The 16,147-nt window shown below is 45.2% G+C and overlaps 1 protein-coding gene across 5 annotated transcripts in view; it reads right to left on the minus strand.

The window, feature by feature from the left end:
- Nucleotides 1–16,147, minus strand: part of USP39 (ubiquitin specific peptidase 39) — a 48,346-nt gene that overhangs the window by 15,392 nt on the left and 16,807 nt on the right. For all 5 annotated transcript variants that reach the window (XM_074011353.1, XM_074011354.1, XM_045368966.3 and 2 more), the window contains exons 3-6: nucleotides 14,029–14,123; nucleotides 11,474–11,610; nucleotides 9,585–9,737; nucleotides 4,042–4,267 (exon numbers count right to left, since the gene is read on the minus strand). In XM_074011353.1, coding sequence (XP_073867454.1) covers nucleotides 4,042–4,183 — 142 coding nt within the window. In that variant the 5' untranslated portion in view covers nucleotides 4,184–4,267; nucleotides 9,585–9,737; nucleotides 11,474–11,610; nucleotides 14,029–14,123. The remainder of the gene's footprint in view (nucleotides 1–4,041; nucleotides 4,268–9,584; nucleotides 9,738–11,473; nucleotides 11,611–14,028; nucleotides 14,124–16,147) is intronic.

A 16,147-nucleotide genomic window follows, 5' to 3' on the forward strand; every position in this document is an offset into this window, starting at 1 on the left:
ACTATCCACCTTCAGGCCAGAAGTCACCTGTGGAACACAGTGAATGCTGACATTGATCCATCCATTCATGGTCCACAAAAACATCATTCTCAGCAAAAATTGTTTCCTTTGTTGCAGCCTTAATATAAAACCCTGGGAGCTCAGAGAGTTGGTCCAGAAACAGAAATGTCCCTATAAACACAAGATAACCTAGCCACCTAGTTCCTGGGAATTAGATGGTCCTACAAAGCACACAAACAGGCTGTCAACTGTTTAGAAGGGTGAGGCACCCAGATTTTTTTTTCCCGACACAGGGTCTCGCTCTGTCGCCCAGGCTGGAGTGCAGTGACACAACCTCAGCTCACTGCAAGCTCTGCCTCCCAGGCCCAAGGAATCCTTCCACCTCAGTTTCCCAAGTAGCTGGGACTACAGGCGTGTGCCATCATGCCCGGCTAACTTTTCGATTTTTTGTCAAGAGGGAGTCTCCCTATGTTGCTCAGGCTGGTCTTAAACTCTTGGGCTCAAGCAATCCTCCCACTTTGGCCTCCCAAAGTACTGGGATTACAGGCATGAGCCAGGGTGCCTGGCCCCAGATTAAGATTTTATTGGCCATGTTGTAAACTACTAAACACCATCAATTGCCAAGCCCAAATAGCTTATAACTTCTGCTCGGCTGAGACTAAATCATAGGGCTTCTGATCAATATATATTATCCAATCCGAAGTGTATCTTATTTCCTACTAACCCTGAACCAAGTGCTCCATGGGCCCCATTCCTTATCACTTTTGATTCCTCCTATTTCTCCTTAACTAAGGAGAAACAGGCTTTTGAGAGACTCTTAAAAGCCACTACTCGACTTCCCCTCTAAGTCAATCCTCAGCCAGAATAATGTTTTTCTTTTTATTTTACAGATAGAGGTCTCACTCTGTTGCCCAGACTGGAGTACAGTGGAGCTAACATGGCTCACTACAGCCTCTACCTCCTAGGCTCGCGCGATCCTCCAACCTCAGCCTCTTAAGTAGCTGGAACTACAGGTACACACCACCATGCCTGGGTAATTTTTAAAAACTTGTTATAGATACAGGGTCTCACTATGTTGCGCAGGATGGTCTCGAACTCCTGGGCTCAAGCGATCCACCCACCTCGACCTCCCAAAGTGCTGGGATTACAGGTGTGAATGACCATGCCCAGCTAGAATAATATTTTTAAAACAAATTAAGTCTGATGTCACATCTTTGTTAAAAGCCTTCAATGAGGCCGGGCATAGTGGTTCACGCCTGTAATCCCAGTACTTTGGGAGGCCGAGGCAGGCGGATCACCTGAGGTAAGGAGTTCAACACCAGCCTGACCAACATAGTGAAACCCCGTCTCTACTAAAAATACCAAAAAATTAGCCAGGTATGGTGGCAGGTGCCTGTATTCCCAGCTACTCGAGAGGCTGAGGCAGGAGAATTGCTTGAACCCGGGAGACAGAAGCTGCAGTGAGCTGAGATCACACTACTGCACTCCAGGCTGGGCAACAGAGTGAGACTCCCTCTCCGGGGGAAAAAAAAAAAAAAGCCTTCAATGACTCCAGCTATTGTCAGGATATAATCCAAGCTCTTTATGGTGGCTTACAAACCAGGCCATCTGGTCCCTCCCTCAGGAGCTACACCTTGGCTCTCCATTGACCCCTGGAGTCCAAGGGTCCCGCTACTTGCAGTCTGTCTATGCCAGGCACTTTTCTCTTCTGCCCACCATGTCCTCTCTACCTGGAATGTTCACTCCCCATCCCAACCTGCCTCCACATCTACCTAAAACTCAGGGTCTCTTCCTCCACTCTGACCTCTTATCTACCTCCCACATGTTCAGTTGAGGGGGTCCTTACTCCATGCTCCCCTCCCATAGCACAGCACTTAACACCTGTAATTACCTTTTCTAAAAAAAGATAGTTGAGCCAGGCGCGGTGGCTCATGCCTGTAATCCCAGCACTTTGGGAGGCTGAGGCAGGCGGATCACGAGGTCAGGAGATTGAGACCAGCCTGGTTAACACCATGAAACCCCATCTCTACTAAAAATACAAAAAAATTAGCCAGGCATGGTGGCACATGCCTGTAGTCCCAGCTACTCAGGAGGCTAAGACAGGAGAATCACTTGATTCTGGGAGACAGAGGTTGCAGTGAGCCAAGATCGTGCCATTGCACTCCAGCCTAGGCAACAGAGCGAGACTCCGTCTCAAAAAAAAAAAAAAAAAAGACAGTTGAAATTGCTTACTAATTTTTTTTTTTTTTTGAGACGGAGTCTAGCTCTGTCACCCAGGCTGGAGTACAGTGGCGCAATCTCAGCTCATTGCAAGCTCCGCCTCCTGGGTTCACGTTATTCTCCTGCCTCAGCATCCCAAGTAGCTGGGACTATAGGTGCCCGCCACCACGCCCGGCTAATTTTTCTATTTTTAGTAGAGACGGGGTTTCACCGTGTTAGCCAGGATGATCTCGATCTCCTGACCTTGTGATCTACCCGCCTCGGCCTCCCAAAGTGCTGGGATTACAGGCGTGAGCTACCGCGCCCAGCCTGCTTACTTATTTTTAAAGACAGGGTCTTCCTCCGTTACCCAGCTGGAGTGCAGTGGTGTGATCATAGCTCACTGTAGCCTTGAACTCCTGGGCTCACGCAACCTGCCTCAGCCTCCCAAGCAGCTCAGACCACAGGCTTGTGCCAGCACACTCAATCTTTCTACATAACTTTATTTCCCCACTAGACTGTGAGTTCTTCAAAGAGAAAAATCTTGTATTTTATCCCTGCTGCTCTAAAACCTAGCACCATGAGTGAATGTTGAACAAACTAATATGGATGCTAGACGATATGATATGAGATTCAGGTACAAAGTTACACTGTCCGCCTTACTCATAAGGCAATAACACATTGGGTCTGGAGAGATAAAAACAGTCAAAATAGTTCATCAGAGGCTGGGTGCAGTGGCTCACACCCATAATCCCAGCACTCTGGGAGGCCAAAGTGGGTGAATCACTTGAGGTCAGGAGTTCAAGACCAGCCTGGCCAACATGGTGAAACCCCCTCTCTACTAAAAATACAAAAATTAGCTTGGCACGTTGGCGGGCATCTGTAATCCCAACTACTTGGGAGGCTGAGGCAGGAGAATCCCTTGAACCCGGGAGGCAGAGGTTGCAGTGAGCACAGATCATAACACTGCACTCCAGCCTGGGCAATGGAGTAAGACTCGGTCTCAAAAAAAAAAAAAAAAAAAAATCATCAGAATATCCTAATGCGGGACATGAAAAAATGAGGATAGGTGACAGGTGTTTAATAAAAGCTAGTGTCTTTCCCAGTCTCCTGGTATTCCCCTAAGCCATACAGTTTAATTTACCAAATAAGACCGACTTTCTATTCAGCTACAATCTCCTGGGACTCTTAGCAGGGCAGACTGGTCAGAGGAGAATGAGGAACCTAACCACACAATCCACTGGACACTCCTGGCTACTCTCAAGATTCACTGCAGCTGGGTACAGTGGCTCACGCCTATAATCACAGCTACCTGAAGCTGAGGCAAGAGGATCCCTTCAGTCCAGAAGTTCAAGGCTGCAGTGAGCTACAAATCCCACCACTGTACTCCAGCCTAGTCAAAAGAGCAAGACTCTGTCTCTTAAAAAAACAAAACAAAACAAAACAAAAAAAGGCCAGGCGCAGTGGCTCATGCCTGTAATCCCAGAACTTGGGAGGTCGAGTAGGGTGGATCACGAGGTCAGGAGTTCGAGATCAGCCTGGCCAACATAGTGAAACCCCGTCTCTGCTAAAAATACAAAAATAAGCCGGGCATGGTGGCACGTGCCTGTAGTCCCAGCTACTCGGGAGGCTGAGGTGGGAGAATCACTTGAACCCTGGAGGCGGAGGCTGCAGTGAGCCGAGACCATGCCATTGTACTCCAGTCTGGGTGACAGAGTGAGACTCCATCTCAAAAAAATAAAATAAAATTAATTAATTTAAAAAAAATTCACTGCCAAGTAGAAATAAATTTGTTCATCAAACTAGTTTTGTTGTCCTGAAACATAAATGACTTGTTCTTACCTTGTTTGGTGATCTGAAAAGTCTTCTTACTGCAAAGTACAACCGCCTGAAGCATCTCATGGGGAGACACATGTGCTTTGAAATTTCGAGGGTTCCAAAGCTTTCTCATCAGCTCTCCAAAACGCTGGACCAACAAGAACATGATATCCCCTGGAGGACGCTTAATGTTCTTATAATTGTCTTCTTCCAGAAAGTAGTTCCGGAGAGGAGGAACATTAGATAGAGCCTGAAAATCAAACACTCCGATTAACCCAAAGCCCCTTTGTAGGACCCCTTGAGCCAAGCTCTTCCAACTAAAGTTCTAACAGAATCTTGTGATGTGCCTGTGATGGCCTTAAAGAGCCAAAGTAAATCGACCCTTGGAGAATCCTACCCAGGCTCACATTACAGAAATATCATTAATATTGAGTTTCATATGACCTACAGTTCTACAGACACTTTGCTGATGTGGATACCACAAAGAAGGTTAAAACAAAACAAAAAAAAAACCCACAGGTATTCAAATCTCTATCAACTTACTCAACAATTTCCTTTTGTTACTCTAATTATGCTGTGACAATACTTAAATTCATAGAGTAGAAAGGTAAAATCCAAATACCCTTTCCTTAATCATCCATTTTGGCTGAAGCACAAATAACTACCTAGGAAACACAGTTCTCCCATCTCTCAACTCCACACTAAAATAATATGAAAATTATCTTAAAATTTGATGTTTTCCCATAATAAAACCATATAATTGTACATAAAAGTAAATATAGGGAGCTGTGAGGACGCAAAGGAGTAAGAATGATACAACGACCTTTGGGGACTTGGGGGAAAGAGTGTGAGGAGGGGTGAGGGATAAAAGACTACACATCGGGTACAGTATACACTGCTCGGGCGATGAGTGACCAAAATCTCAGAAATCACCACTAAATAACTTATTCATGTAACCAAAAACCACCTGTTCCACAAAAACTTATTGAAATTTTTTTTTATTTTTGGAGACAGAGTCTTGCTCCATCCCCCAGGCTGGAGTGCAGCGGCATGATTTCAGCTCACTGCAACCTCTGCCTCCAGGCTTCAAGCAATTCTCATGCCTGAGCCACCGTGCCCAGCCAAAATTTTTTTTAAAAAGTAAATATACTGTTATGATGGAAAATGGTCGGCCAGGCGAGGTGGCTCATGCCTGTGATCCCAGCACTTTGGGAGGCCGAGGCGGGAGGATCACCTGAGGTCAGGAGTTCAAGACCAGCCTGGCCAACATGGTGAAACCCCCTCTCTACCAAAAATACAAAAATTAGCCAGGCGTGGTGGCAGGTGCCTGTAATCCCTGCTGCTCGGGAGGCTGAGGCAAGAGAAAATCACTTGAACCCAGGAGGCAGAAGTTGCAGTGAGCCAAAATGGCACCACTGCACTCCAGCCTGGACAACGACAGCAAAACTCCATCTCAAAAAAAAAAAGAAAAAAAAAGAAAAGAAAAAGAGAAAATGGTCAAAAGGTTTAGGACAATAAAAGCAAAATGGATCTCATTAAGCAGAAAGATAAAAATTAGCCATATTGGTTTCAGGAAGAAACACAGGCTCATTAGCCTGAGCTACAAAACTGGGAGGCAGGGTCTGGGTGTGGTGGTTCATGTCCACAATCCTAGCACTTTGGGAGGCCAAGGCGGGTGGATCATTTGAGGTCAGGAGTTTGAGACCTGCCAGGCCAACACGGTGAAACCCCGTCTCTACTAAAAATACAAAATTAGCTGGGCATGGTGGTGAGTGCCTGTAATTCCAGCCTCTCGGGAGGCTGAGGCAGGAGAATCACCCGGCGGGGGCAGAGGTTGCAGTAAGCCGAGATCGCTCCATTGCACTCCAGTCAGGGCAAAAAGAGCGAAATTCCATCTCAAAAAAGCAAAACAAAACTGGGAAGAGGAGGACCAAGCAGACCCTAAATAAAAATGCAGTATCCCCACAGATCCTTCCTGACCAGCACTGTGCTTACCATGAACACATTTCTTCCTTAAACAAGGTCATCTATTCAGGGAGTCAGCTAGAAGGGCTTCTGCTAAACGTAATAAACTCAGGCATCTCTAAGGAAGACAACTCAAAACACAGAGAGCACTGGCCGGGTGCAGTGGCTCATGCCTGTAATCCCAGCACTTTGGGAGGCTGAGGCGGGCAGATCACGAGGTCAGGAGATCAAGACCATCTTGGGTAACATGGTGAAACCCCGTCTCTACTGAAAATACAAAAAATTAGCCGGGCGTGGTGGCGGGCACCTGTAGTCCCAGCTACTCGGGAGGCTGAGGCAGGAGAACGGCATGAACCCAGGAGGCGGAGCTACTAGCAGTGAGCCAAGATCGCGCCACTGCACTCCAGCCTAGGCGACAGAGCGAGACTCCGTCTCAAAAAAAAAAACAACAACAACAAAAAGAACACAGAGAGCACTTTAACCGTAGAGGGGATTAGGAAAGCCCTGACAAGCTGAGCCCAGCTAAAGAAACAAGGACTTCCAACTTGTAGAATAATTACTTCAAAGAGAGATTTACTCTCAAAACAAGAGGATGCATAAAGTTTATCCTAATTCTCAGTTGTCTATCTTATGGAGAAATGTTGCACTCTGGCTTCAGCAACAATACAAATAATATTGGACATCCTCAGAGAAGAATTATCCACCCTCCAGATGGATGACCTGGTCCAGTCAACCCTATTTTAGCGGAAACATCATCACACAGGGTTTGTTCATCCATTTATTTTTATAAAGAGACGTTCCTACATGAACTAAAATTCATCAGAAAGCCAAGACTAACAGCTCTGACCAAATCCAAATTCTATCTGTCCATCCTATAAGTTTTCACTCAGCGGGGCATGGTGGCTTACACCTGTAATCCCAGTACTTTGGGAGGCCGAGGGGAGCGGATCACGAGATCAGGAGATCGAGACCATCCTGGCTAACATGATGAAACCCCATCTCTACTAAAAATGCAAAAAATTAGCCAGGCGTGGTGGCACATACCTGTAGTCCCGGCTACTTGGGAGGCTAAGGCAGGAGAATCGCCTGAACCTGGGAGGCAGAGGTTGCAATGAGCTGGGATTGCGCCACTGCATTCCAGCCTGGGAGACAGAGCAAGACTCCATCTCAAAAAAAATTAGTTTTCACGCAGCCATGAGAGGATTTAAAGGGAACATCTGATGAAAAGTCTCTCTCTACCTAAGAATTTGACCTTTCCACAGACTAGGCATGACACCAAGAGCAGACACCAAATGTAAAAACTACGCCTTTACAGTTTTTTGTCCAATTCTTCATGACAAAAATATCACTTAGAAAAATTTAAAGGCCAAATAAGTACTAGCAGAAAACATTTGCAACATATCCAACAGAAAAGGGCATAACTTCATTATATATTTCTTAAAGCTCAGTAAGATGAACCAATAGGAAAGGAGTCTATAAGGTGCAATAACTCAAGAAAAAAATATAAATAATCAACTTTAGAAGTGAAGCAAGTTTGGGTGCAGTGACTCACACCATAATGCCTGTACTTCTCAAAGTCCTCAAAATTCTCCAACAGCCTCGAATTCCTGGGCTGACAGGATCCTCCCACCTCAGCCTCCCAAACAGCTAGGACCACAGGCATGCATGCACCACCGTGCCCAGCTAATTTTTTTTTTTAAACAGAGACACGGTCTCGCTATGTTGCCAGGCTGGTTTCAAACTACTGGCCTCAAGGGACCCTGCCACTTTGGCCTCCCCAAGAGCTGGGATTAGAGGCATGAGCCACCGTACCCAGCCCCTCACAATTTATACATTTTTTCCCCAGTAAGCCTGTGTTTACAATTACAATTTTTTAATCACGTTCTTGGTGAAGTAGAATTATTGTTTTCTTATTATACTTACCAACATTTAAAAATTGGCCGGGCGTGGTGGCTCACACCTGTAATTCCAGCACTTTGGGAGGCTGAGGCAGGTGGATCATGAGGTCAGGAGTTCAAGACCAGCCTGGCCAAGATGGTGAAACCCTGTCTCTACTAGAACTACAAAAATCAGCCAGGCGCAGTGGCAGGCGCCTGTAATCCCAGTTACTCAGGGGGCTGAAGCAGGAGAATCGCCTGAACCCAGGCAGCAGAGGTTGCAGTGAGCTGAGATCCCGCCACTACACTCCAGCCTGGACAACAGACTGAGACTCCGTCTCAAAAAAAAAAAGAAAAGAAAAGAAAATAGGACAACTTTGGTTTTCTGTCTTTTCCATTTCAGGGTTATGAGCATATGGGCAAGAGAAAGTCATTGATCAGCCAGCATGACAAACATCTACACCATTTAAAAAAAAAAAAATGCATCTGGCATGTTTCTTACTTGACACTGCAAGGCAACACAAACTTGGTCCTGCATTCCCTGGAAGTTACAAAGGCCATGAGCCAGAGGCATGAAAAAGCCTCACCAGCCGGGCGCGGTGGCTCAAGCCTGTAATCCCAGCACTTTGGGAGGCCGAGACGGGCGGATCACGAGGTCGGGAGGTCGAGACCATCCTGGCTAACACGGTGAAACCCCGTCTCTACTAAAAAGTACAAAAAACTAGCCGGGCGAGGTGGCGGGCGCCTGTAGTCCCAGCTACTCGGGAGGCTGAGGCAGGAAAATGGCGTGAACCCGGGAGGCGGAGCTTGCAGTGAGCTGAGATCCAGCCACTGCACTCCAGCCTGGGCGACAGAGTGAGACTCCGTCTCAAAAAAAAAAAAAAAAAAAAAAAAGAAAAAGAAAAAGCCTCACCATTTGACAGCAGCCCAGTGAGCAAAGGAATGCTCTGCCTGTTGCAGAACAATTACTCAAGTAGAGTCCTTAGCAAGACTTGGTGTCTGAGGATCATCTGACTATACTCTATAAGAAGGCAGTAATTTCTTTTTTGAGATGGAGGAGTTTCGCTCTTGTTGCCCAGGTTGGAGTGCAATGGCATGATATCGGCTCACTGCAACTTCCACCTCCCAGGTTCAAGCGATTCTCCCGCCTCAGCCTCCCGAGTAGTTGGGATTACAGGCATGCACCACCACACCCAGCTAATTTTGTATTTTTAGTAGAGATGGGGTTTCTCCATGTTGGCCACGCTGGTCTCCAACTCCTGACCTCAGGTGATCCTCCCACTTTGGCCTCCCAAAGTGCTGTGATTACAGGTATGAGCCACCACGCCCGGCCAAAGGCAGTAATTCCTTGGCCAGTATACATACTATTTCCTGTCCCTCTCTTTTTTATTTTTTCTTGAAACAGAGTCTCACTCTGTTCCCCAGGCTGGAGTGCAGTGGCACGATCTCGGGTCACTATAACCTCTGCCTGCCGGATTCAAGTTGATTCTCCCACCTCAGCCTGCCGAATAGGTGGGATTACAGGCTTGCACAACCATACCTGGCTAATTTTTATAATTTTAGTAGAGACAGGGTTCCGCCATGTTGGCCAGGCTGGCTGGAACTCCTGACCTCAGGCAATCCGCCCGCCTTGGCCTCCCAAAGTGCTGGGATTACAGGGGTGAGCCACTGTGCCCAGCCTTCTGGGTGTCCTTCTCTTTCTCAGTGTTCCCGTCTTGATCTTACCTGAAGAACGGCGTTGGCATAGTCATTAGCCTTTATGTTATTCAGTCCCACAATACCCGGCAGGTAAGTGGTACCATCATATGCCCGGGACAATTTGGCTTGCTTGTCCAAGTTTGCAATTTGCTGCTTTGTGAAAGTGGGCTTCAACACATACTGCAAAGCAAAAGAAAATGCTAAGTTGTTTAAGAGCTGAGTTCACAAGAAATGTCTACAAACAACAGCAATTTCTACAAAAACAAAGAACACTTTGGCCATGAACATCCCACCACACACAGAAAAAGTCCCAATCAGTAGGTGTAAAGATTGAAGTAACACAGGGTAGATCCTCTCCCATGGCTAATCTACAAGGGGATCTCTGTGTCTAACCCAAAATCACTGAATCCCAGGTCTTTTCATAGACCTCAGATCTGGTCAACTCATGAAAACTGACTGCCAGAAACTATTAAGTTCCTAAAGGCAGTCTAAGTCTCAGATAGAACCTCCCGGGAGCAGCACATGTACCTAGCTTTGGAGCAGGAGAGTTTCCTCCATTCTGGGTGAGACTGAGGATCTCCACGAGTCCCTGGTACTGGAAGAGCAGGATCAGACTCTTCTCAGGCAGAGTTACCAGAGTCATTATGTCACAGACTGGACAGAGGTCATCCCAAACTCACTTTGAAACACTGAATTTAGCCCAGTTTCTCCCTCTATAAATACTGTCCATACTTTTTTTTTTAGACGGAGTTTCACTCTTGTTGCCCAGGCTGGAGTGCCATGGCACGATCTCGGTTCACTGCAACCTCCCACTCCCAGATTCAAGCAATTCTCCCTCCTCAGCCTCCCAAGTAGCTGGGATTACAGGCATGTGTCACCATGCCAGGGTAATTTTGTATTTTTAGTAGAAATGGGGTCTCATCATGTTGGTCAGGCTGGTCTCAAACTCCTGACCTCAAATGACCCACCTGCCTCCACCTCCCAAAGTGCTCAGATTACAGGCGTGAGCCTCCGCACCCAGCCTGTCCATAACTATTTTAATCTCAACTACTAATAATAGGCTTATAAAATTTTTACAAGTAGAAAAAGCAATATTTCAAAGACTAAATACCACCATTTCCTTAAAAATAAACAGAACATGACCAACCTGGGCAACACAGTGAGACCCCATCTCTACAAAAAATTTTAAAAATTTATCTGGCCATGATGGTAATGCCTATAGTCCTAGCTACTTGGGAGGCTGAGGTGGGAGGCTGAGGTAGGAGGATCACTTGAACCCATGAGGTCGAGGCTGCAGTGAGCTGTGATGGTGCCACCACACTCCAGCCTGGGCGACAGAGCAAGACTCCGTCTAAAAAACAAAAACAAAACAGAGCACTTGGCACCATGAATATGCCCCAAGTGCTGAAAAGGAAAATAATAATCAAAAACCCAACACTAATCAAAGCCCATGCTCAGCACAATGAGTGTCTCTTGGTACAGGCCACAAACTAGAGCCCAGAGATGAGACATCTGTGGCTGGATGCTCTGGTCCCATCATATGTTAAAAGCAGCCAGAAGCTGGTGTGCAGCTTGGTAAATATTGTCCTACACCAGGACCAATTCATATCCCTGCTTCAAAGTGTGGAAGAATAATTTCACAAAAACACTTTAAACCCCATCAGAATACACCCATATTTCTTCAGTCCTAGCCCTCAATGTTACAAGTAGAAATGACAGTTAAGTTATAGACTACAGGCTGCAATTATGAATTCTGACCTTACTCAGTTTCCCCAGTTCTTCCCAAAAGGGAAAGCAGCCTCTCGATGCCCAAAAGGACTGAGATTCTTCCCTGTCCTCAGATGGGGCAGTCCCCTGGGAACCCTGGGATGGCTCATTAAAGAATGGACCCCAAACCAACCCTCTTAGACACACACCGTGATATCCTCCAATGAGGAATCGATGATCTCATAGTTGTCTGGAAGGCAGTAAAACTTGAGGGTATGGAGGTTGAGGAAAACATGGTGGCTAAATTGGACACTGTGAATGTAGGCGTGAGACTTCAAACCTCGGCCTGTAGGGAAGGGTGAAAGGCTGTAATAGAAGGGCAGATACTAGAAGGCACAGATCAGGTTTGCTTTTCCTTTCATTATTTTCTACCGGAACATGTTAACATCCGCGAAAAACAAATATTATGTCATTCATAAAATGAATCCTCCACATGAAGTTCTCTCATAAAAAAATTAGCAAGAAAGACTAGCACATTAGTTACTTCTTTCTCTAGATGGCATAAGACATTGACTGGGGAAACAAAGTTCACTATTTTTTGCAAATATTTGTAAAATACATATGATATATAAAATATAGATAATCTCTATATATATAACTATATATTCACATACATAGTTTCCTATATATATGAAACTAGAAACATCCATGCATATGTGTGTGCATAAATACACATATACATAAATATATACATATCCTATGACAGTCCATCATCACTCAGTCCTGAATTTCCAAATGCCCATATTCCGGACAATGCTGTATCTATGTAACTTTTCTCATATTGCTACTCCTTTCTAGAATCTCTCTCCCCTAACCATTCAAACTCCTATGTCCTGCCAATTCAAGTCCCACCTCCACTCCTTCATGAACTCAACATCAACACTCCAGCTAACATTGATTTTTGCACATTTTAACTCCTACTGTACTTATTTTTACTCAGTGCCACGGTCCAGCAGTAATCTTTATGGTCTAACAGAACTCGCTCGTTGTTTCACATGTCAACCTTGACTCCTTAGAAGCTCCTAATAAGAGCAAAGAATATAGTTTTTATCTCTTTTTTTGAGACAGGGTTGCCGGGCGCGGTGGCTCACGCCTGTAATCCCAGCACTTTGGGAGGCCGAGGCGGGCGGATCACAAGGTCAGGAGATCGAGACCACGGTGAAACCCCGTCTCTACTAAAAATACAAAAAATTAGCCGGGCGCGGTTGTGGGCGCCTGTAGTCCCAGCTACTCGGGAGGCTGAGGCAGGAGAATGGCATGAACCCGGGAGGCGGAGCTTGCAGTGAGCCGAGATCGCGCCACTGCACTCCAGCCTGGGCGACAGAGCGAGACTCCGTCTCAAAAAAAAAAAAAAAAAAAAAGAGACAGGGTCTTGCTATGTTAGCCAGGTGGATCTTGAACTCTTGCCTTTAAACAATTCTCCTCCTCAGCCTTCCAAAATGCTAGGATTACACGTGTAAGCCACTGTGCCCAGTTGTTTTTACCTCATTTGAATCCTCCACTATACTATGTACATGGCATCTGCTTGGTGTGAATGAGTTGAAATGATACATTTTCAGAAAAAAAAAAAAAAAAAAAGGTATAAAAAAAGTCCTTTGAGCTAAAGGATACTTCAAAAAAAAAAAATTTGTAGCCTGGGTAACATAATAAGGCCTTGTCTCCACAAAAAAAATAAAATAAAATATTTAGCCAGATAGCAGGGTGCAATGGCTCACATCTATAATCCCAGCACTTTGGGAGGTACAGGCAGGCACACTGCTTGAGCTCAGGAGTTTCAAGACTAGCCTGGGCAACAGAGTACAATCCCATCTTTTAAAAAAAATGTGGCTGTGTGCCGTGGCTCACGCCTGTAATCCCAGCACTTTGGGAGGCCAAAAAGTGTGGATCACTTAAGGTCAGGAGTCCAAGACCAGCCTGGCCAATATGGTGAAACCCTGTCTCTACTAAAAAATACTAAAATTAGCCAGGTGTGGTGGTGCATGCCTGTAATCCCAACTACTCGGGAGGCTGAGGCAGAAGAATCGCTTGAACTTGGGAGTCAGAGGCTGCAGTGAGCCAAGATCACGTCACTGCACTGCAGCCTGGGTGACACAGTGAGATTCCATCTCTTAAAAAAAAAAAAAAATTAGGCTGGGGGCAGTGGCTCATGCCTGTAATCCCAGCACTTTGGGAGGCCAAGACGGGTGGATTACCTGAGGCCAGGAGTTCGAGACCAGCCTGGCCAACATGGTGAAACCCCATCTCTACTAAAAGTACAAAAATTAGCCAGTCATGGTGGCGGGTGCCTGTAATCTCAGCCACTCCAGAGGCTGAGGCAGGAAAATTGCTTGAACCCAGGAGGCAGAGGTTGCAGTGAGCCAACCTGGGCAACAAAGTGGGACTCTGTCTCAAAATGATTTTTAAAAATTACAACTTAAAAAAATACATATATTAGAGATTCGAGAACCCAGAGTCTTTGAGATTGCAATCTTTCATATGACTAGCTCTTTCTCCCTTTCAGATATATCCAGGTTCTGATCAGTCAGAGAACCTCTTATTGGTTTTCTAAGAATATTTCAATTTCCTGGGAACAAATAGAAATTATTAGATATGATTCCTGAGAACAGTTTACTTTCTTTAAAAAAAAAAAAAAAAAAAGTCCCTCTGGAGCAGAACTGCAGCTAGCTTGAAAAACTTAAGTTTATAATTCCTAACATTCATTTACCTTGAAAGTACTTGCCACATACCAGACAGGCGTAAGCATTGATGTGTGAGAGGGAGATAGAACACAGTTTCTCAAAGTCAAAGTCCAGCACACTCCTAAGGAAACAAAACAGAAAAAAATAAATAGGATGGACACATAGGAAGGCACTCAAATGAAGCAGTGTTGGCTCTATGACCCATGATACCAAACAACATCCTTCAGAAAACAGTTCCCAACCATATATACACCATGGGGGACACTGATGATTCCTCACCTCCACCCGCCATGCTCCAAAGCACTGTTGAGGTGTCTCCACCAGACACACAATACCCAGGAGTCTCTCTCTCATTACTGTTTGTAACCAGTTCAGGACTTTTCATTGCAGTCACTTTCTCTAGAGGGAAAGCTACAAGTCAGACTAAGGTTAACAGTACCCCAACAGCATTCTGGAGGTGGAGAGCACATAAAAAGGGTGAAAAAATCCCTGCATAAAAGAAAAACATATCACTTAAGCCCAGGAGTTTGTGGCTACAGTGAGCTCTGATCCACCACTGCACTCCAGACTGGGATACAGAGTGGGATCCTCTCCTAAAAACAAATAATTAATTTTTTAAAAATGTATTTTTATCCACAGAAACAAATGAAAAGCCTGAAGAATTTTAAAATACCTACACAAATAGACCTATTTATTCAAGTGCGAAGTGAGTACTGGGCAGTAAGGAACAAAAACCTTACCTCCACTGAATCCACAAAGAGATTTAGTCTCAAATAGTAACTCTTAATTAACTGATAATGATCCCAAAGAGCTATGGTATCTAATTTATTAGAGGCCAATAGACAAAGTGACTATTGACAATTAAATTTAAAATACAGCTGTCCCTCAGTAGCCACACGACACTGGTTCTAGGACACCTTCAGATACCAAAATTCGGAATGTTCAAGCCCCTTACAGTTGGCCCTTTGTATCTTCAGGTTCCATATTCTGATACTGAGGCTAACTGTAATTCAATTAAATAAAATTTAAAATTCAGTTCTTCAATTGCAGGAGCCACTGAAGCCACAGGTAGCTCATGCCTACCATAATGAACAACCCTTATAACTTTTTTGGTGTTTTTTTTTTTGAGATAGGGTCTCACTTTGTCATCCAGGCTGAAGTGCAGTGGCGCAATCTCAGCTCACTGCAGCCTCAACCTCCTAGGTTCAAGCAATCCTCCTGCTTCAGCCCCCCAAGAAGCTGGGACTACAGGAGTGCACCACCACACCTGGCTAATTTTTTGTGTTTTTTGTAGAGATGAAGTTTTGCCACGTTGCCCAGGATGCTCAAACTCCTGAGCTCAAGCAATCTGCCTGCCTCAGCCTCCCAAAGTGCTGGGATTACAGGCACGAGCCAGAGAACTCAGTCATAACTTTTTTTTGTTAAGTTTTTTTAAAAGATGGGTCTCGTTGGCCGGGCACGGTGGCTCACGCCTGTAAACCCAGCACTTTGGGAGGCCAAGGTGAGTGGATCACCTGAGATCAGGAGTTTAAGACCAGCCTGGCCAACATGAAGAAACTCCATCTTTTCTAAAAGAAAATACAAAAATTAGCTGGGCGTGGTGGCAGGCACCTGTAATCCCAGCTACTCAGGAAGCTGAGGCAGGAGAATCGCTTGACCCTGGAAGGCAAAGGTTGCAGTAAGCCAAGATCATGCCATTGCCCTCCAGCCTGGGGTACAAAAGTGAAACTCCGTCTCAAAAAAAAAAAAAAAAAAAAAGGTGGGTCTCGTTATGTTGACCAGGCTGGTCTCAAATTTCTGGCCTCAAGTGATCCTCCTGCCTTGGCCTGCCAAAGGGCTGAGATTACAGGTGTGGGCCACCACACCCAGCTCTTACAAGAGTAATTATGTTATTGTAGAACATTCCCCTACAATATAGGTTGAAAAACATTCTACAGGCCACCTGGGAATCAGAGAAAAGAATGCTATGATGAGGTAAACTACTTCATCTTTCAAACAAATTTCTGTGTTTTTTTCTGCTGAATCCCAGGCACCCAAAAGAGTATCCAGTACATACTAGATACTCCATAAATATTTCAATGTGCTACTGTTATTTTAGGATACTATGCATCCTATTATCCCAACATACAAATGCAAAATAAGCTA

This window comes from Macaca fascicularis, chromosome 13, assembly GCF_037993035.2.
Source record: "Macaca fascicularis isolate 582-1 chromosome 13, T2T-MFA8v1.1".
Classification (NCBI taxonomy): domain Eukaryota; kingdom Metazoa; phylum Chordata; class Mammalia; order Primates; family Cercopithecidae; genus Macaca; species Macaca fascicularis.